Source organism: Pelodiscus sinensis, chromosome 2, assembly GCF_049634645.1.
Source record: "Pelodiscus sinensis isolate JC-2024 chromosome 2, ASM4963464v1, whole genome shotgun sequence".
NCBI lineage: Eukaryota > Metazoa > Chordata > Testudines > Trionychidae > Pelodiscus > Pelodiscus sinensis.
This window is the reverse complement of record NC_134712.1, coordinates 146,657,948-146,679,332: the sequence shown is the minus strand read 5'-3', so window position 1 is coordinate 146,679,332 and position 21,385 is coordinate 146,657,948. Positions and strand designations below refer to the sequence as shown.

The window sequence follows — 21,385 nt, the reverse complement described above, 5'->3', positions numbered from 1 at the left end:
GCTTTTAAGCCGTCTTCCCTTCCCCCCCCCAGCACTGGCTCCTGCTTCCCCCTCCCTTGCTGCCTCTGATAAAGAAGCAGCAAGGGGAGAAGAGAATGTGAGTAGTCAACTAGATTAATGGCTAGTCAACTACTTGTTGACTTCCCTAATAGTTAATATAAAATGCTAAGAAAGATTTGAGAAAGGGGGAATACACAAAAAGGAGGGGTTAGTTAAATGGAATTTAAAAGGTACAGTGCCAAAAGTAAAATCCCTGCAAGTTCTATGGAAACTTTTCAAAGACATTACAATAGAATTTAAACAAATGTATTCCCTAAATTAAAAAAAAAATGCAAAAAGCTGCAAGAACCAAAAAAGCACCACCTTGGCTTAACAACCAACGAAAGAAGCAGTGAGAGATAAAACGGTGTCTAAAAAGTGAAAGTTAAATCCTAATGAAGAAAATAGAAGAGAGCATAAACTCTGTCAAATGAAGTGTAAAAATAGAATTAGGAAGGCCAAAAAGGAATTTGAAAAACAGTTAGCCAAAAACTCAAAAATTAATAGTAAAACCTTTTTTAAAGTGTGTCAGAAGTAGGAAGCCTGTTAAACAACCAAACAACAAATTAATAAGCTAAATAGTAACAAGTCACCAGGACTGATGGCATTCATCCAAGAGTTCTGCAAGAACTCAAATGTGAAATTGTGGAACTACTAACTGTGGTATGTAACCTATCTTTTAAATCATCTTCTGTACCAAATGATTGGAAGATAGCTAATGTGATGCCAATCTTTAAAAAGGGCTCTAGTAAGTCATGAGCCTGGCAAATTACAGACTGGTAAGTCTAACGTCAGTACCAGGCACATTAGTTGAAACTACAGTAATGAATAAAATTATCAGACACACAGATGGACATAATTTGTTGGAGAAAAGTGAACATGGTTTCTGTAAAGGGAAATCATGCCTCACTAATCTACCGGAATTTTTTTGAGAGCATCAACAATCACGTGGACGAGGGGGATCAAGTGTATATTGTGTACTTAGATTTCTAGAAAGCCTTTGACATGGTCCGTCACCAAAGACTCTTAAACAAAGTAAGTTGTTATGGGATAAGAGGGAAGGTTCTATCATGTCTTATAACTGGTTAAAAGACAGGAAACAGAGTAGGATAAATGGTCAGTTTTCAGAATGGACGGAGGTAACTAGTAGTGTTCTGCAGGGGTCCTTACTGGGATCAATTTTATTTAACATCTTCACAAATGATCTGGAGAAAGGGATAAACAGTGAGGTGACAAAATTCAAGATAGTTAATATCAAAACAGATTATCAAGAGCTTCAAAAGGATCTCACAAAACTGGTAACTAGGCAACAAAACGGCAAATTAATTTTAATGTTGATAAATGCAAAGTAATGCATATTGGAAAACATAATCCCAACTAAATGTACAAAATTATGGGGACTAAATTAGCTATTAACACTCAAGAGAGATCTTGGGAGTCATTGTGGTTAATTCTCTGAAAACATCTTCTCAATTTGTAACAGCAGTCAAAAAAACAGTATTAGGAAAAAAGGGATAGAGAATAAGACAGAGAATGTTTTATTGCCTCTGTATAAATCCATGGTACTGTATACAGATGTGATGGTACTGCATACAGATGTGGTCACCACATCTCAAAAAAGGTATTTTGGCATTGGAAAAGGTTCAGAAAAGGGCAACAAAAATTATTAGGATTTGGAATGGCTGCCATATCAAGAGATATTTAAAAGACTGGGACTTTTCAGCTTAGAAAAGAGGAGACTAATAGGCCATGTCTACACCATGAGATGAGATAGAATCTATTAAAGTCAATTTCTGATCACCCAATTTTGCAAAATCAAAGGTCCATGTCCCCACTGAAATGGAGAATTCAATGTAGTTTGAAGTAGCACATCCCCAATTAGGGAGACAGCTGTCGTCTTTGAGAGTGATGCACTATTGGTAGCTGTCCCACAGAGTCTGCACTACTTTGCAATCTGGGTTATGCTCCTGGTGCATTCTGGGACCAAAACTGTGCAGCGGGTGCTTATGTGTTAATGTCAGTGTCACATAATGCACTTATCTACTCCCGCCCCCTCGTTTGAGATCAACGAAAAACAGGCTTTGCACACCTTTTTTGACCCTGGTTACCCATGCAGATGCCATAGCAGCATGAGCATAGATTATATTTTACATCAAACCATTGTGATGTTGAGGTCTATCTTAATGTGCATAATGGTTCAGTATGTCGAGAGCGTAAGCATGTCACTCCACCAAGAAAAGGACAAGGACAAGTCTCAGAATCCCATGGACTCACTGTACAAGTAAGCTTTTGCACTGATGGAAGTGAAGCCACCAATCGATCCTCTGGACACAGTGGAATGCTGGTTCTGGTGCCAGACAAGCACAGACTGGTGGGACCACATAGGGCTGCTATTATGGGACCATCAGCACTGGCTGCAAAACTTCCAAATGTGTAAGGCCACTTTCTTGGAACTCTCCAAATGGCTTTCCCCTACTCTTTTCTGTGGCGGGGAGGCAGGGGAACTCCAGCCCAGTTGTAGTGGGCAAAGGGGACACTCCAGCCTAGCTCAGCTAGAATGGCTCTCCCACCCACCACAGCTTACAATCAGTTAACAAGTTAAACATAATGTTAAACTTGTTAACCAATTAAACGGGATTTTACATCCCTAATTAAAAATAATTCTTTTTGGGAATAAAATATCTGAAGTGTACTAATCAAAACTGCTACCAGCTAGTGAAATGTAGGTGTGTGTTTAAAAAAGGTCCTGCGCCACAGATGCATGAAACAAACTTTTTTATATACTCAGGGCCAAACATTCATGGTATGTCTAAACTACATGGCTCCCCTACGAGGCATAACGGGGAGGTCAATAAAGGGCTTTCATGTCGGCGCGGGAGCATCCAGACTAGCGCGCTGAGCCGACAAACAGCTAATCAGCTGTTTGTCGGCTCAGCGCAGCAGCCATTTAAATTTAAATGAAGCGGCGATTATTTAAATCGTAGCTTCATTTCCCTTTGCCGATCAGCCTAATCTACATGGCTCCATCGATGGAGCCATGTAGTTTAGACACACCCTCAAAGAAAAAAGAGGGCTCTTTGAAAGTACCAAAACAAAAGTAATATGGGTGTACTCATTTCCAAACACCGGATATAAAGAGGTAATTTTTTGACAACTTACATTTTATCCCTAGTAAAAAGGAGAAAGCAAAAAAAATTGCAAATTGTTGTGTCAACATCAGCAACAATTTTCCTACATTAAAACCTAGAGTTATGAACATCAGAGTTACAAAACGACCAGTCAACCACATACCTCTTTTGGAATTGGAAGCACACAATCAGGCAGCAGCAGAACCCCCTTCCTTTCCCCACAAAAAAAAGACTAAGATAGTATTGTTAAACAAACTACTAAAAAAATGGAAATTTTAAAAACTTTCTAAAAGCAGCTGTACAATTTTACAAGATCATAACATTTTGTTCAGAGTTATAAATAACCTCCATTCCCAACACATTTATAACTCTGCGCTTTTACTGTACCAACTTAATTCTCTGTTTAGCTAAATGCAAATTATCTAATTTTCTAGTGTATCCATTCCTGCCAATGCCCATCTTTGATGCATTAAAATGCTTTAAAGTAGTCAAGTGGAATTTCAAAGATTAAAAAAAACTTAAAAACCTTGTTTAAAGAATGAACTGGGATAATTAAGTATTTAAAATTGTACACATGCGTTAATATCTGGAAATAGGAATTAGGTAATAAATTACAGTGAAAGCTTTATTATCCAGCGCTCTTAACTGCAAAACTTTGTTAATTGGCATTGCCCCCAACCACAATACCGCCGCATTTTTAGGCGCAAGTGCCTTTATCCCACTTGTCCAGCTGGTAGTTGCAGGGCTTCTGGCAGCTGGCACTGCAAGCTGACATCAACAGGCACTTCCTTCCCCCCTCAACCTACCTGGAGCTGACTGAAGCTGGATCTGCCAGTAGAGGGCAGGAGCAGAGCAATAAGCTTTGTTATCTGGCACATTTGATTAATCAGCAACCCCCATTATCCCTGAGTGTGGGACAAAAAAGCTTTCACTGTATATTTTAGCCCAAAGTGCCAATATTCTCCAAAAACATTTCTGAGCAGTGGGGAAGAAACTGTGACAAATGAGCACACATCATCTCAGCTTTTCCCAAATGAGCTTTTGTTCTGTATTCACAAGGTATGTGCTACTGTGGAAGTGCATAGCCTAGACTTTGAGACTACATCTGCTAGGCTGAATTTTTAAAAATAAAGAATAACCTTTACCTGATTTTTTGAGTGCTCAGCTCTTCTTTTTGATAAACCCTGCTAAAAAATTTCAAAAGCAGCATACGAACAGGAAAGAGGAGATTCCTCTGCTGGTACAGTGCATATACGGCTTTTATTAAAGTTTCTGTTGCCACTAGAAAGAAAACAAATGTGAAATTTAGAAGTGCTTTTTATCTTCTCATTACATTAAGACTATCTACTGAGGAACTGGTAAAACATTTTAAAATACCTATTTTATGTAAACTTCAAATCTTGGGGGTAAACCATTTTGATGGTGCAGCTGTGCTGCTGTAATATTTTGAGGCCTCATCTACGCTAGCAAGCTTACAGTGGCATAGCTGTACCAATGCAGCTGCGCCGCTGTAAAAAAAAAAAAAATTGCTCATGTAGCCACTCTATACCAACAAAAAACAGCCCTTCCATTGACCTAATGACACCATCTCCACACACCACAGTAGTTACATCTGTGGGAGACACTCTTCCACTGACATAGCGATGTTCACACAAGCACTTTTGTTAGTGCAAATTACTTTGTTTGGGTGTGTGTTTTTTTCACGACCCTGAGCAACATAAGCTTGACTGACAGAAATAGTACAAGAACATAAATGTTGACACAGGCTGCGTAAGTCTTCCTCCAAAAACTGAGCGGCATAAGGGTAAAGCAATATTTCACCTTTATCACGATCAACAACAAGTAGCTGGAAGAGGTGTTGTGCAATGGACCTAGAAGTAACTGCAGATGTGCCCTCTCTTGGAAAGGAAATTAATGCAAAAGTGGAAAATAAAGTATTATTTAACCTAGTCTTTCATCAATGTGAGCTGCTCATTCCATGTCATTATAGTAGTATGACAGCCTTCTGACTATTATAAATGTGCATCTACAAACCATGGAAATTTTAAAAACAGAATGGAACAATAAAATGGTCTCAAGAAATACTGAGTAGCTGTGATCAGTAAAAATTTAGATGTGTACAAGTTTCCTTATTCATTAAAGTGATCTTTTTCCTCCTTTTTTACATAAAGTTAAGAGAAAATGGGTACAAATACACAAATATACTAATACTGATTTCACTTTAGAGCATACTTCACTCAAGAAGTTACTCACTCCATGCAGTAATAATGGTTTTTCAAGGTGTGTCCCCCTGTGGGTGCTCCACTCAGGTCTCGGTGCATCCTTACACCGGCGATTTTTGCCTAGGAGTGCCTTCCTGCATCGCACATGCGCAACAGCCATCTCGCTCTGTTTTCATCCATTAGCTGTGCATGCGGTGTGGGTCCCCCTCTACTCCTTTTCTACCCGAAATCCTTTAAGGGACTCCAAGTATTAGAGAGAAAGAGACGGTAGTGGAGCATCCATAGGAACACACATCTCAAAGAACCATCGTTACTGCAAATTGTGAGTAACTTCTCCTTCAAGTGTTGCCCCTGTGGGTGCTCCACTCAGGTGACTAGTTACCAGTACCTGCCACTCATAGTGGTAGGTCTTGGAGTCAAATGTGACAAGAGGTAAGGACCGCATTGGCTAAAGTGATGATAGGTATGGGTCCCTGCTGCAGAGCATTATGTTGTGAGAGAGTATGGTGTGAAGGCCATGTTGCTGCTCTACAGATTTCTACAAGGGGTACGTTATGTAGAAAAGCAATTGATGTGAAGACAGTATGAAGTATATGTGCAATTGACTATCCACTTGGGAGATATGCTGAGCAGAGACGACTGTTCCCCTGCGGGGGCCAGACACAGAAATAAAAAATCTGTCTGATTTTCTGAATTCCTTGGTTTCATCTATGTAGAATGCAAGGGCACATCTAGCTTCCAAAGTATGTACCATCGCCACCCCTGGGGAGCCATGGGGTTTTGGAAAGTGAGTGCATAAATAGATGGGCTCATTAATTTGGAATTCTGATAAAACTTTAGGAAGGAACTTTGGGTGAGGTTGTCCTTGATAAAAATGGTATCCGGTAGATGAGCCATTAAGGCCTCAATTACACTCACCCTTGTGGCAGAGATTATAGCTACTATGAAGGCCATTTTCATAGCTAGATGTTGAAGAGAGGCTGTAGCTTGAGGCTCGAAAGGTGGTCTTGTAAGTGTGCCAAGCACTAAGCTTAAGTCTCAAGATGGCACTGGCAGATATAAATGTGGACGTGTCTCTCGCAAGCCCACCGAGAAATGCTTTGTAATCAGATGTGCGAAGAGTGAGAGCTCCTCTACTGTCTTGTGGAAAAGAGTGATGGGGACAGGTAGACATGAATGGAGCTAATAAAGAGGCCTGAATTGCTAAGAGCCATCAGGTATTTGAGCACAGTAGGTATCAGAACAGTATTTGGTTGCAACTGACGTTGACCATACCACTCTTGAAATCTTCTCCATTTGTTTTGGTAGGTGTACCTGGTGGAGGAATGACAGCTATTCAAAAGGATCTACTTCACTCTCTTGGAACTGGTCCGTTTCTTTTTTTGGAACCATGGCAAACACCAACCTCTATGCCACCCACCAATCGCAGAGCAGATAGAAAGTGCTTCGTCCCAGCTAAGGTCCTGGATATTTTTTATTTTTATTTTTTTTGCATTCCCAACCAAATTCATTGGTTGTGGACCCAGACAATGACAGATCTAGACAACCTCAGTAGAAGTCCACACCGCAGGACAAGGAGCACAAGAGGTTAGACATTTTTGGCAGAAAAGTCTATTCCTTGGTTAATCTCCAACTCCAAATAGTGAATTACAGAACTCTCCTGGCTAATTATGACCATGTAAATTATACTAGGTTACAAGAGCTCCTGCAAGACCTCCCGGGGCAGAAGAGGCCTCAGCTTCAATCCATAATGAAGAAGGGGCAATATACAGTATGAACAGCCCTTCAGGCATCTATGGACATAGCGGCCAGGGCTACTGCAACTGCTATAGTTATGCGCTGAGCTTCCTGGCTACAATTTTCCGGAGTCCCAAGGGAGCTGCAAACCAAGGTAGAAGATCTCCTGTTTGACAGAAAACAGCTTTTTGTGGCCAAGACTGATAAAGTCCTCTATTCAATGAAGAACTCCTGTCCTACACTGTGAACCTCAGCAATGTACATCCCACCTAATAGGAGATGCAGATATACTCCACATCAGGGGCTGAGATGCATCAACTACCAGAGACAGCAACAGAGGCCATACAGTCACAGACCCAAACAACAGTCCAACAGAAGGAGAGTGCAGCACAATCAGTCCTCCAATAATCAACCTTCCATGTCCAAGCAGCATATTTGAAGATGGGGTCAAGGGTCTGAGTGACCATCCCAGTGATCCAGTGTGTATGTCCCCTATTTTCCATTATCATCTGAAGCCCTTGTGTCATCAATGGGCCTCATCACTTGGGATAAATGGGTCCTTGAAATCATCAATACGGGCTTCACAAACCCCTTTCTGTCTATGTCCCCTACCTAACCTTTCCCCGTCCCTCTTCAGGAACCCCTCTTACAAGCCCCTTTTACAAGCAGATGTACAAAAACTACTCTGCTTAGGGGCAAGTCCCTCCAGAATTTCAAGGAAGAGGGTTTCATTCCAACTACTTCCTAATTGCCAAGAAAACAGGTGGTTTGAGGCCCATTTTGGATCTCAGAAAGCTCAACAAGTTTGTATGCAACACTAAATTCGGAATGGTAATTCTGGGAACTATTATACCCGCACTGGACGAGGTGCACTGGTTCTCAACCTTCGGGACACATTTCCATATAACAATACATCCCCCACACAGGAGGTTTCTCAGATTTGTGGTAGGCAAAGATCACTATCAGTATTAAGTCCTCCCTTTCAGATTTTCCACAGGTATTTTCCAAAATTCTATCCATGATCACGGCATCCCTCAGGAGACAAAGCATCATCATATTTCCCTACCTCGACAACTGCTTAACCAAAGGATCTTCACTCCAACAAACACTAATGACAGGTATCACCAAGGTCTGCTTCTCTTGCCAGAGTGCCTCCAATGGCTCCATAATGGCTTCATTGATTGGTAACTCTATTTTGGAAGATGTTGCTGGTTGGAGTATGCTGAGTAATGTGTGTTGGTTTTCTTGTACTTCCTGCAGTGCAATATCCTGAGACTGAACTACCCCATTTAAACAAGTCCTGAAACTGCTTCAGGTGGTCTGCAGGTGGAGGGAACGATGAGGGAAATACAGCTTCATCTGGAGAAGAGGAAGACTGTGGGACTGGGGAAAATCTGTCCAAATCAGAGTGAGGTAAGTTGTCATTGTCATCCATTGGCTCAGCCTCGCTTGTTACAGAAGGTGAGTGTGGAGGATGAGACAGCTAGGAGTGTGCAGTGGTAGCTGGAGAATTCACTACAGTATGTGCTAGTATCGATACAACTGTCTCACATCACCAGTGCCAATAAGAGGAATGGGAGTTGTATTGGCTCCGTGGCTCCCACGGCAGATAAAGCCTGGGGTGATTAAACCACAGATTTTGCGGAGGGAGGGATGGTGGTGGGTGCCGTGAGGAATGCCAGGAAGTAGCTGAGCCCGTTGGTGAGAAGTAGTGTGAAGAGAACCTACTCTCCTGTCTAATGCCGTGCCCAGTACCCAGTGAAGATGGTGTAGGTGAATAAAGTACATTTTCCGCAGATTGTCGGTGCAGACTAGACTGGCAGATTCTGGGAGAATGCGAAGACGAAGAGGCATCAAGCACTGATGAAGATGGTGCGTGCAGCTGCAGTGCTCGGTGTAGGGTGTTAGCTGTTTCATGAGGAACCCTCTTTGGTTCCGGTGCCAGGGAATGCTTAGGTTCCGATTGGCGGGAACCCAAATGTTGGCTTGACGACTCGGTGTGGGGGAGTTGGACATGTTCTTCGGCTCCAACTCTGCTCTTTTCATCAGTGCCGTTTTGCTCTTCTGCATGGTGCTGGAGGTAGATGGCACCGGCAAACAGGCAGCACGGGATGTGGATGGTAAAGACCATGACTCTGAAAGTATGTGGAAAGCCCTTGAGGATGATGAATTAGCCCTTTTTTGTGGAGTTAACGGACTCCACAGGTTCAGCAGACTGAGACTTCGGTGGTTGGAGAGATTTCTCCCATAGAAGGTTCTTCAGTCTCATTTCCTCTGTCCTGTCTGGCCCTGGCTGTCATATTCTGGCAGTGTGTGCACTTCAGCGCCACATGGCCTTTGCCAAGATACCGTATGCATGAAGCAGGTCTACCAGATGCAGGCATTGAGCCTCTGTATGAATAACATTTCTTAAAACCAGGAGAGCCTGTCATTTTGAAGGCTGGTTGGTTTGTTTTTTACGGGACCTGAGTGAAGCACCCACAGAGACACCACTAAAAGGAGAATAAAAAAGTACTTTACAAAACTATTTAATCAGACACTCTCAGAGTTCTATGAAGTAGAATATATGTACAGTGAAATATAACTACAGGTTCAACCTCGCTTGCCCGGGACTCACTGGTCCAGCAACATCTGTGGTGTGGGAGAACCATAGATGTTGCTGCTAGACCAGAGAATCCCAACTGTAGCAGGTGAAAGCGGTTGGGAGTGGAGCTGGTTTTGTCAGCGGCAGCCTGCAGAGGCAATGACCTGAGGGTAAAGAGTCATGGGAGCAGCTGCTGCTGCCACACTGCACAGGACCAGGGAACACCCGGGCACAGATGCTGCTGCCACTACACATGAGGCAGGGTGCAGGGAGCAGGGCCCCGTGAGTGGGCTGAGGGCAGCAGACCCAGGAAGGTGGGCCAGAGTTCAGATCTCCAGATTCTCCCAGGACAACTGCCAGGAGAGGAGCCCTGGGAAAGCCAGGACACCTGAACTCCCCATGTCCGGCAAATTCCCTTGTTCAGGACCACTCTGGTCTCAAGGGTGCCAGGCAAGGGAGGTTCAACCTGTACCTTGAAAACAGCATACACAATAAAACATTTTAAAGAAGTTCTTAGCTTTGCCCCCTATTCATCTTAAACTGCAGGAGTTAATCAGAAACACAGAACATTGCCTATGCATAGGAAATTTGGTTTTTACAGACAACTATCTGCTAACTACTCTTACCTTTGTTTCCTTGAATTTGCATTAGTCTCCATGTCACTCCAAGCAACCTGTTCAACTGCTTGCAGTTCAATCTGTAACCATCCTGAAGGGTTTCCTTCACAAACTTCCTTATCATATCCAGCCAATCAGAATCTATTTGAAGTGTTGAAGCACTTGCCAGTGAAACCATAATGTCACACAGGGTTAAATTCAATAAAAGATGGTCTACGTTGTTTGAAGATATCATACAGTACTTGGTGCTAAGTAAATACATAAGAATATTTATGAAAAATGAATGCAGTTTTTAATGGATTATTAATGTTTCACGCAGTTATAATATAGAAAACAATTCTTCTAAGCACTAAAGATTTAAAACAAAAGTTTTTAAAATATGAGAGTCTAAGGCTCCTAAATCTATGGTTACAGAAATAAAAAAGTGACCTGATTTTAAAACATGATAAGCACCCAGCATCTCAACTGGGATGTTAAATTGCGATTAATCAGCTTGTCAATGGAATTTCCATCTAGGGTTGCCAGGTGTCCGGTATTGAACCAGACAGACCAGTATTTATGCCTTCTGTCCAGTAAAAAAAAATTCAGAAAATACCAAACCTGTAAAATGTCTGGTATTTTCCTTTTTTTTTTTTTTGGCTCAACAGAATTTTCTCCTTTTGTGGAAAGGGGGTGGGGGGGCGCGCCTCTTTACACAAAAAGTAACGTATTTTAACTGTTTCAATGCAATTTAACGGCAAGAAACAGGATACCCATCACCAGTATAACACCCACCACCCCAAACAATCCCCGCTAGTAAGTGGCCTGCACGCTACAACTTAAGAACCATTTATAAGGGTATGTCTACACCACACAGCTTTCTATATCTTTCCCTAAATGTCAGGCAGCATAAGTAAGTGCCAAAACTTTCACCCCCTCCAAGCAGCATTTGCTTTGGCAGGAGGCACTGTTTACATTAGTACTGTGCCCAAACAAAGCTTTTGTCATGAGAGGAAGGTGCTCCTCTGAATGACAAAAGCTTTGTCACTCAATTGCCAACCTAGACAAAGAGTCTGCATTTGAATTTCTCTGAAATAAAAACATTCAAACCTAGGTTCATATGAGAAATTTTATCTAAGAGTTAAAGATATCAATTAAGTGCAACTTAACCACCATCTAAATACCTCTCCCATTTCTTAAAAGAAAAAAAAAACAACACTCAAAGTATCCGCCCCCTCCCCCTTTTTTTTTTTTTTTGCTATGCTGGAAGATTAATACCAGACTGTGTGTCTATTCATACATGTAGTTTCACTTATTCTTGAAAGAATAAGATGTAAAGTGACACTAGTTTTATTCATACCTTTTGTATGGATCTCTCTTTTTGTGTTTAATTGTTTCTTGTAAAGAATAAGGAAAATGACGCATGAAATGATGCTTGAAATCTAGAAGATAATTCATTCGAAGCCATGCCTCCTATTAAGGAAAGCAGATAATACATTAGAAAACAATGCTTCTCAGAGAAGTGAAATGTAACCATTTAAATAGCCTTCAAAAAACTTAACAGAAAGACAGAATGTGACACAGGAAAGAGAAAAAAAAATATTACAGCTTCTGATTTAAAGTTCTTTTACATATACAGTAAAACTCCAATTGTCCGGCATTCAGTGGTCTGGCACTCCCGATAGTCCGGCACCAACTGGAACCTGGAAGTGCTCCGGCCAGCCGGACAATTGGAGCAGCTCCGCGCCACTTCCCCAAGTCCGCTGCTGCCGCTGCTGAAACTGACCAGTGGCGGACTTGGGGAAGAGGCGCAGGGCAGAGCAGCTGGGATGCTGCCGCGTTAGTCCCACAGAGCTGCCCCTCACCCCCTTGCTCGGTGACTGGCAGCACCCCAGCTGCTCTGCGCCGCTGCTGAAACTGACGAGCGGTGGTCTTGGGGAAGCGGCAGGGCAGAGCAGCTGAGGTGCTGCCAGGTTGTCCCCGCAGCGCCGCTCGGGTTAGGGGCAGCACTGCAGGACCAACCCAGCAGCATCCCAGCTGCTCTGCCCCGCAGCTTCCCCAAGTCACGGCTGCCACTTACAGACCCAGCTGGCTTGTCACTGGCAGCTGCACAGAGCTTCCCCCGCCTCCCTGCAAAACAGTGGAGGGTTCGCCCCTGCCGTGCAATTTCCCACCAATCCTCCCCCCCCAAGACCCCTCACAGCCCCCCTTCCGGAGTACCTCCTGATACTCCAGCATATCCGATAATCCGGCACCCCTTGGGGTCCCAAAGGTGCCAGATTATCGGAAGTTTACTGTACATTCTTCAGTCACAACAAAATACTTCATTAGACAATGACTATCGCTTATTACTGGGGGCAGTGTGTCACCCAGAGTAGATCCCATAGGTCAGTGGTCCCCAACGCAGTACCCACGGGCGCCATGGTGCCCGCCGGGCCATTTCTGTGCGCCCGCTGAGTGATTGGGGCTGGCCCTGCCTCTGGGCGCGCGGCACAGGGGCGGCGCCAGCCCCGGGCGCGCAGCATATGGGCAGCCCCGCTCCCGGGCGCCCGGTGCATGGGCTGTACCGGCCCTGGGCATGCGGCGTATAGGCGTGCCCGCCGCTGGGCACGCGGCACAGGAGTGGAGCCAGCCCCAGGCGTGGGGGTGCATGGCACAGGAGCAGCACCAGCCCCGGGCGCCTGGTGTATGGGTAGCCCCACCCCTGGGCGTGCGGCACAGGAGCGGCGCCGGCACCGGGCACGTGGCGTATGGGTCGCCCTATCCCCAGGTGCGTGTGCGGCCCTGCCCCTGGGCACCCGGCAGCCCCAAAAGCTTGGGGACCACTGCCATAGGTTTTCTTAGTGAATGGCTACAGAAAGACGTGCAAACTGAATTGAAGATGTGAATAGAAAGTACAGAAGGAGTTTCTGCATGTAGACATGCCATTAATTAGCCATAAAGGTTCTCATTATTTGTGTGTGTAGTTTCTAGTTCACCAGAGCTATATAGAACAGCCGCCAGCAGGAGGGCAGAGGAGCTCGCCCTCTACAAAGTCAAAATGCCTCCCTCTATTTTTAGCAAAGAATTACTGGAGATACAAGAAATATCAATATCTCAAATGTAGCAGGAAGATAAGGTTCATAAAAGGGCAACAAAAATTATTAGGGGTTTGGAACGGGTCCCATATGAAGAGAGATTAAAGAGACTTGGACTTTTCAGTTTAGAAAAGTGGAGATTAAGGAGGGGATATGATAGAGGTCTATAAAATTATGACTGGTGTTGAAAAAGTGAAGGAAATGTTATTTACTTATTCCCACAATATAAGAACGAGGGGGTCACCAAATGAAATTAATAGGCAGCAGATTTAAAACAAACAAAAGGAAGTTTATCTTCATGCAGCACACAGTCAACCTATGGAACTCTTTGCCAGAGGATGTGGTAAAGTTTAGGACTTTAACAGGGTTCAAAAAAGAGCAAGATAGGTTCATGGAGGTTAGGTCCATCAATGGCTATTAGCCAGGATGGGTACGAATGGGGTCCCTAGCCTCTGTTTCTCTGGAAATGGATGATAGGAGAGGGATCACCGTTGTGTTCCCTCCTTCTGGAGCATCTGGTATTGGCCACTTTCAGCAGACAGGATACCGAGCTAGATGATGGACCTTTGGTCTGACCCAGTATGGCCATTCTTACGTGTAAACTAGAATTGAATGGAAAAGGCAATGGGTTTGCTTGAACATAGGCAGAAAAAAATAGGGCTTCAGTACTTTCACAGTCACATATTTTAAGGTCAGAAGGATCCTCTTGTATAACACAAGTCACAGAATTTCCCATTTATTCCTGCAATAAGTCCAAGAGCTTGTGTCTGCATCTAGTCTTGATCTGCAGACTTCAAGAGATGGAGCTTCCACCACCACCCGTGGTAGTTTATTCCAATGGTTAATTATCCTCATGGTTAAAAATTAGTTCCTTATTTCTAATTGCACACAAAAAAATACATTAAAAAACACTGAATGAGAACCTACCCACTTCTGCCTCATTCAATGCACAGAATGGATCTACCTGGGGATAAATCAAAGTTACATAGTGAAGCAATCTATCTGTAGGACTCCTGCCTCATTTGCTGAAGAAGTTGGAAGACGTGTCATGAATGATACAAGGGGCTACCAAAAGTGAAAGGACCATTTCATAATTAAGGCAGATAAAAACTGCTTTACAGAACTAGATCAGATCCATAACTGTGCTAGAGTTCTTCTGTGATGCTAATCAAGTCATTTAAACTAAACTATTCACAGGTGATCACTAATTGTGTGTTCCTTATGGGAGGGGGAGGACTTAGCATTCACACATGCAACTCATGCTGATGGGTGCTGTGCTCTGAACATATTAAGTGCCATATGTTGACTGTTAAATATTGTGAAAAATCCTAGGTGTCTCAAAGACACCCAAAAATGACAGATACTTTTGTTCTCAGTTACTCTGCCTCAGTTCTCCTTCTGTAAAAAGGGGATAATACCACTTTATCTCACAGGGGTATTCTGAAAATTTTTAATGATGAACACTATAGACTATAATGCATTTTTAAGGATGAGCACATGAATATAATGCATAGTAAATCATGTCTAGGAACACACACTAAACAAAAAAGAAACATAAATCATATTAATGAGTAGGGATGTGAAAGTGTAACTATGTAAGACAGGATGCGGTAACAGAAGACTCCTCAGGGTTGCTTCCCATTGTGCTTATAAAACCACTAACACTCGCCTTCTTGCTCTCTGGGGCAAATCACCACCCTTCCCTGCTGAGCCAGATCTTGTGGTCTCCTCAAAGACAAGGGACAGTGCTGAAACTACCATCCCCTTTCCCCCTGAAGAGCAATGCAGACACTGAATCACTTCAGCTCTGAGGAGAATGCAGTTCAATGACACAGCATTCAGGAAGCCAACCTCTAAATGGGATCAAAACACCAAATAAATCATCAGTCTTTCACTGTGAGAGAGTTTCACATTTTGAATGCCCATTCAGATTAAACAAAATACAGGACTATATAGTACTTTAAAGACTAACAGGATGGTTTATTAGGTGATGAGCTTTCGTGGGCCAGATCCACTTCCTCAGATCAAATAGTGGAAAAAAATAGTCACAACCCTATATACCAAAGAATACAATTTAAAAAAATGAACACATATGAAAAGGACATTTTTTTTAATTGTATCCTTTGGTATATATGGTTGAGACTATTTTCTTCCACTATTTGATCTGAGGAAGTGGGTCTGGTCCACGAAAGCGCATCATCTAATAAACCATCTTGTTAGTCTTTAAAGTGCTACATAGTCCTGTATTTTGTTTCAGCTACACCAGACTAACACGGCTACATTTCAATCACTATTCTACATTCAGATTAAGCCTCCTTTAACAACGAAAGGAGCATGTACACAATGAGGCCACGTCTAGACTGCAAGCCTCTTTTGAAAAAGAGTGTCTAGACTACAAGCAATACTTTCAAAAAAGCGAGCCGCTTTGTTGAAAGAAAGCACCCAGGCAGTCTAAATGCTCTCTTTCGGAAAAAGCACAGTTTGAATTACATAGTGTTTTTTTCGAAAGAGCACTTTCGAAAAAAGGCATTCTTCCTCGTAAAATGAGGTTTACTGCAGCTGAAAAAAACTGCCGCATTCTTTTGATTTGCTTTAGAAAGAAGTAGCACCAGCAGCCTAGACGCAGGGGAAGCTTTTTCGAAAAAAGGACGCTTTTTAAAAAAAAAACCCAGGAGTCTAGACACACCCTGATTGCTCCCCCACATAACAATTATTTACCTGGGGCTTGATAGTAAATAAAAGTAATTCAGTAATATCAGCTTGGTATCCCATAAAACAGCTATCCTCCTGGATGAAGGGGCCCACCTGGCCTGTATCACTAAGACCTAACTGGGAGTGGAGGGAGGTGTTGAACTCTCCCAATTGTGCATGGCTGGGTTCTTGGTGCAGGATCAGCCTCGACTTGATGGTCAAGGAGGGAGGGTGGTGACTGTGTACAGGGATACCATCTCACTGGCTAGGGCACCAGTCCAACAAAGTGCTAGATTTGAGTGTTTGTACCTAGAGTTGGGTAGCCAGGGTAAGTTAGTGTTCTGCTTGTGTACTGTCCACCTCACTGCATGGCAGACACTTTGCTCAAGCTGGCTGAAGTGGTCTTGGACATGGCACTGAGGATCCCAAGGCTTTTGGTCTTGGGGGACTTTAATGTTCACACCAAGGCTATCCTGTTTGACCCAGCTCCAGGCTTTATGGCTACCATGATAACCTTAGGACTATCCCAAGAAATAACTGCCCCCACATGTGGCAGGTTATACATTTGATTTGGTCTTTTGGACTAAGGGTGGTTTGGGATAAGGGATGTGGTTACACTACCCTCGTCATGGACCAATCACTACCTAGTCAAGTTAGACTATTTGCGGACCTTCCCCTTCACAGAGACAGGGCAATAATTAAGGTGGTCCACCCTCAGAGGCTGATGGATCCAGAGGGTTTCCTGAAGTTCCAGGGGGTACGTCTACACTACAGCGCTAGTTCGAACTAACTTAGTTCGAATTAGTTAATTCGAACTAAGCTAGTTCGAACTAATGCATCTAGAACTAAAAACTAGTTCGAACTAGCGTTTTGCTAGTTCGAACTAGTAAGTCCACATTGAGTGGACTCTGAACAGGGCTTAAGGATGGCCGGAAGCAGTGCCGGCAGGGCATAAAAGGAGGACTTAGAGCATGGAGATGCTGTCTCAGGCTAGCCGAGGGCTGCGCTTAAAGGGTCCCGACCCCCACCCCGGAAACACAGTTCTAAGGGGTGCCCCGCTTGCAAAGAAGTTCTGGCTTGGAGTGCCCTGAGTGCCCACACTGGGCACATCACACCACTCGGCCATCAGCCCGGCTGCACTTGCCGCAGGCTGCCATCTGTGTAGAGGGAGTAATTGGGGGGCTGCAGGAGAGCTTCCACCCCCAGAAGCCCGCAGAGCCAGCCCAGTCCTCCCCATCGGGGGCTCGTACCCAATTCCTCCCTCATCTCCTTCCACTTACCCTTCCCTAGCCCCCCTTCTTATTGATGTACAAAATAAAGATAACGTTTCTTCCAACATTGACTCTGTCTTTATTGAAAAAAACTCGGGGAGACTGGGAAAAGGAGGTGGGAGAGGGGAAGAGAAAGGCTGGGAGAGGGGAGGGCAACTAACATGATCAGGGGTTGGGAACAGGTCCCAGATGAAGAAAGGCTACAGAGACTGGGACTGTTCAGCTTAGAAAAGAGGAGACGGAGGGGGGACAGGATAGAGGTCTCTAAAAGCAGGGGTTGGGTGGAGAGGGTGCATTCAGAAAAGTTCTTCCTGAGTTCCCATAAAGAAGGACTAGAGGACACCAAAGGAAAGGAATGGGTAGCAGGCTTCAAACTAGTAAGAGAAAGTTCTTCTTCACAAAGCAAATAGTCAACCTGTGGAACTCCTTGCTGCAGGAGGCTGTGAAGGCTAGAACTAGAACAGAGTTTAAAGGGAAGTGAGATAAAGTGATGGAGGTTGGGTCCATGGAGTCCTATTAGCCAGAGGGTAGGAGTGGTGTCCCTGCCCAAAGTTTGTGGAAGGCTGGAGAGGGATGGCACGAGACAAATGGCTTGGTCATTGTCTTCGGTCCATCCCCTCCAGGGTCCCTAGGGTTGGCCGCTGTTGGCAGACAGGCTACTGGGCTAGATGGACCTTTGGTCTGACCCAGTACGGCCATTGTAAGCTCAGGGCTCAGTGTCGGGGGTCTCAGTGGACCCCCTTGATTTTCATGCACACCTGCTCCTGGGTGGCCAGGCTGGCAGCTCTCCTGCCCTAGACGGCCACTTTCCTGTGCCTAGTGCGGAGATCGTGGACGAGGTCCACGATGTCCGCACTAGCCCAGGAAGGTGCCCGCCTCTTGCGGTCCAGGGCAAGCTCCCGGGAGCCGCCAGCCTGGTCCCGGCAAGAGGGGGTGGGCTGGGGGGCATCGGGTGGGTGGCTCTGTGCCGTGCCAGGTGCAGGGTCTGCTAGCTGGGTGCTGGCAGGCTTGCACCTGGCACGGGCACCGTAGCCAGCCCGTGCCCCTTTAAGGGGTCCGGGGCCGGGAGGGGGGCATAGAGTTTCCCTGGTGTTGGCCAGAGTGGCCACCAGGGAAACCTGGGGAGGGCTAGCCTCCCACTAGTTCGAACTAAAGGGCTACACAGCCCTTAGTTCGAACTAGCTAGTTCGAACTAGGCGTTAGTCCTCGTAAAATGAGGTTTACCTAGTTCGAACTAAGCGCTCCGCTAGTTCGATTCAAATTCGAACTAGCGGAGCGCTAGTGTAGCACCTATTAAAGTTAGTTCGAACTAACGTCCGTTAGTTCGAACTAACTTTGTAGTGTAGACATACCCTGAGGGATTGTTCAGCTGTTATGGACAGTGGTCCTGTCGATGCCCTGGTCAATATTTGGAACATCAAGGTAGCCCAGGAGGTTGACATGATTGCTCCTAAGCGCCCTTTTTGTGCTAGCTGAACCAAGTTTGCTCCCTGGTTTTCTGGGGAGTTGCAGGCAGCGAAATGGTCTGTGTGACAGCTAGAGAGCCATTGTAGGAAAACTTGAGCCAAGTCCAATCGATTGAGGGTTAGAGCCAAATTGCGAGCCTATACTGTGGCAGTGCTGATGGCGAAAAAAAGTTACTTCTCCGCCCACATTGTGTCTACACAGTGCAGCCCCGTGGAATTATTTCAAGTGGTGCAGGACCTCTTACAGCTTGGCCACGGTGATGAAATGGAGGAGCTCTGGGCAATCCAGTGTGACTTGTCTGCAAAGAACTTTGTGGATAAGATTATTTGCATCCAGTCTGATTTGGACTTTGACTGTCAGGTAAGTGGGGTACGAAATGAGTCAAACACACTACCCAGTCATTTTTCTCTGGATCAGGATCAGTTTCAGCTTTTGCAGACAGAGGATGTGGACAAGATGCTTGGAGGCGTGTGATCAGCCAAATCCTCGCTCAACCTCTGCCCTTTGTGGCTTATTAAATCAAGCCAAGAAGGGATGTACAGTTGTGTCTAGGCTATTAACACGTTTTAGATCTAGGACCATTTCTGCAACCTTGGACGAGGCAATAATAAAAACCGTTCCTTAAGAAGCCGTCCCGGGACCCATGCGATTTAAATAATTGCCCAGTCACTAATATTCCCTTCCTGGGCAAGCTATTCAAGTGGGTGGTAGTGTTGCAACTCCAAGCTTTCTTGGAAGAAATGGAGTATCTAGATCCATTTTAGTCTGGCCTGGTTTTGGAACAGAAACCACCTTGATCAGCCTGGTAGACGACCTATGGCAGATGACAGACAGGGGGAGTGCATCCCTATTGATTCTCCTGGACCGCTAAACAGCTTTTGATACCATCAACCATGGTATCCTTCTGCAGCTTCTGGACATGGGTATCAGAAGTACTGTTCTACAGTGCTTCTGATCTTACCGGTCGAGACACTTTCAGAAGGTGGAGCTAGAGGGCTGCTGCTTGACCCCATGGCGACTGTGCTACAGGGTATGGCAAGGTTCCATCTTGTCCTATATGCTGTTTAACATATACATGAAACCGCAAGGAGAGGTCATAAGGTGATTTAGAGGACCGTGTCATCAATGTGCAGATGACACCTGTTACCCAGGGGACAAAGGCAACTTAAGGAAATAGAAATCAAAATGTGACTTCAGTATCAGGATTAGCCCATTTCAGAGCATGCAGACACCCTTTTCCAGTATCTATCACCAGTGTTGGAGGAATTCTTCAGTGCACCCTCCCAATGTGATACAGAAATAATAAAGGACAATACTCTAAGTAAAACAACAAATGGATTAAGGGATTAAAATTACAAGAACTGGGAAAATGGGGAACTCAAAACAAGAATCAAACAACAATAATACAAACAATAGTAAGCATCCTTAATAATACCATTATGTAACAGTGCAGGGATTCCACGAAAGAGACATGAAGCTGAGGCCCAAATACTCTCTTTGGCCAGGAAGAAAGGAAGAGATGATAGAAAAGAACCCAAAGAAATAAACCCCTTTTACATTGGGAGGTGCCGATGCTGCTATACAGCTGAGGCCTGGGACCTTCTACCCTCGAGGTAATTTGAAGCTCTCAGGGAAGAACTCCAGGGAGATCCCAGCAGAGAACTTCCATAATATACTGATGGTATACCTTCACCTTCCCTCATCATAGCCACTATGATGGTCTAGTGCTGACAGGAACATAGATGGAAAAGACAACACCCCCTTGCAGTTGGACAGATCCTTAAATCCTTTCTGTGGCACAAAAATCTGAGGTGATGGAATGTTCTGCTTGGATGGGAAAAACCAGTTCTGGCTGGCGAGAGCCAGCCCAGTTCAGAGTCCTCTGCTGCTGACAGGCATTTTCACCAAAATGGAGTGCTTAGGTCAAAAGTTCACTGCCTCCGCTTCAAATGATTTTTACATTAACTCCTTTTAGTCCCAACACACCCAACTCTATTTTTCTGTAACATCAGATTCAGGTGTGGCAGCAACTAATTTGAACTGTGGTCTGGAGGCAGTGATGGCCTGGACGAGGTCAAATAAGATGAAGCTGAATCCAGATAAGACCAAGGTCCTGCGGATCAAGAAGCCATCTGTCCAGTAATGTGGTGTGTTATAGGGATGTAAGCAACTAGCCGACTACCTGATAACCAAATACTTATCAAGTAGTCGAGTAGGAACTTGACTAATCGCTTCCCCACCTTACTGCCTCTGTTTCCAGGCACAACTCGACATCTTGGTTATGACTGAATGGGTTGGGACCAGGGTATTTGAAGAACCATCTCCTCCCACACACCCCTACCCAGGGACTGAGGTCAGCTAGGGAGGCTCTGCTCCATGTTCCTCCACTTACAAAGGTAAAGTTAACATCTACACAGAGCAGAGCCTTCTCAGCTTTTGCCCCTAAGCTATGGAATTCTCTTCCCTGGCACATTCTGCTCTTTCGGTGCCAGAGTAGAGCCACCATTTGAAAACAGTGGGCCAAAACATCAACAGTTTTGTCTGAGTTTTTGTATAACTGCCAATACCATGGC

The 21,385-nt window shown here is 44.6% G+C and overlaps 1 protein-coding gene across 1 annotated transcript in view; it reads right to left on the bottom strand.

Annotated features, from left to right (window-relative positions):
- The window catches only part of TEX10 (testis expressed 10), a 124,980-nt gene that overhangs the window by 79,175 nt on the left and 24,420 nt on the right, over window positions 1–21,385 (bottom strand). Inside the window, exons 5-7 of the mRNA XM_075921592.1 lie at window positions 11,667–11,779; window positions 10,337–10,575; window positions 4,313–4,448 (exon numbers count right to left, since the gene is read on the bottom strand). Coding sequence (XP_075777707.1) covers window positions 4,313–4,448; window positions 10,337–10,575; window positions 11,667–11,779 — 488 coding nt within the window. The remainder of the gene's footprint in view (window positions 1–4,312; window positions 4,449–10,336; window positions 10,576–11,666; window positions 11,780–21,385) is intronic.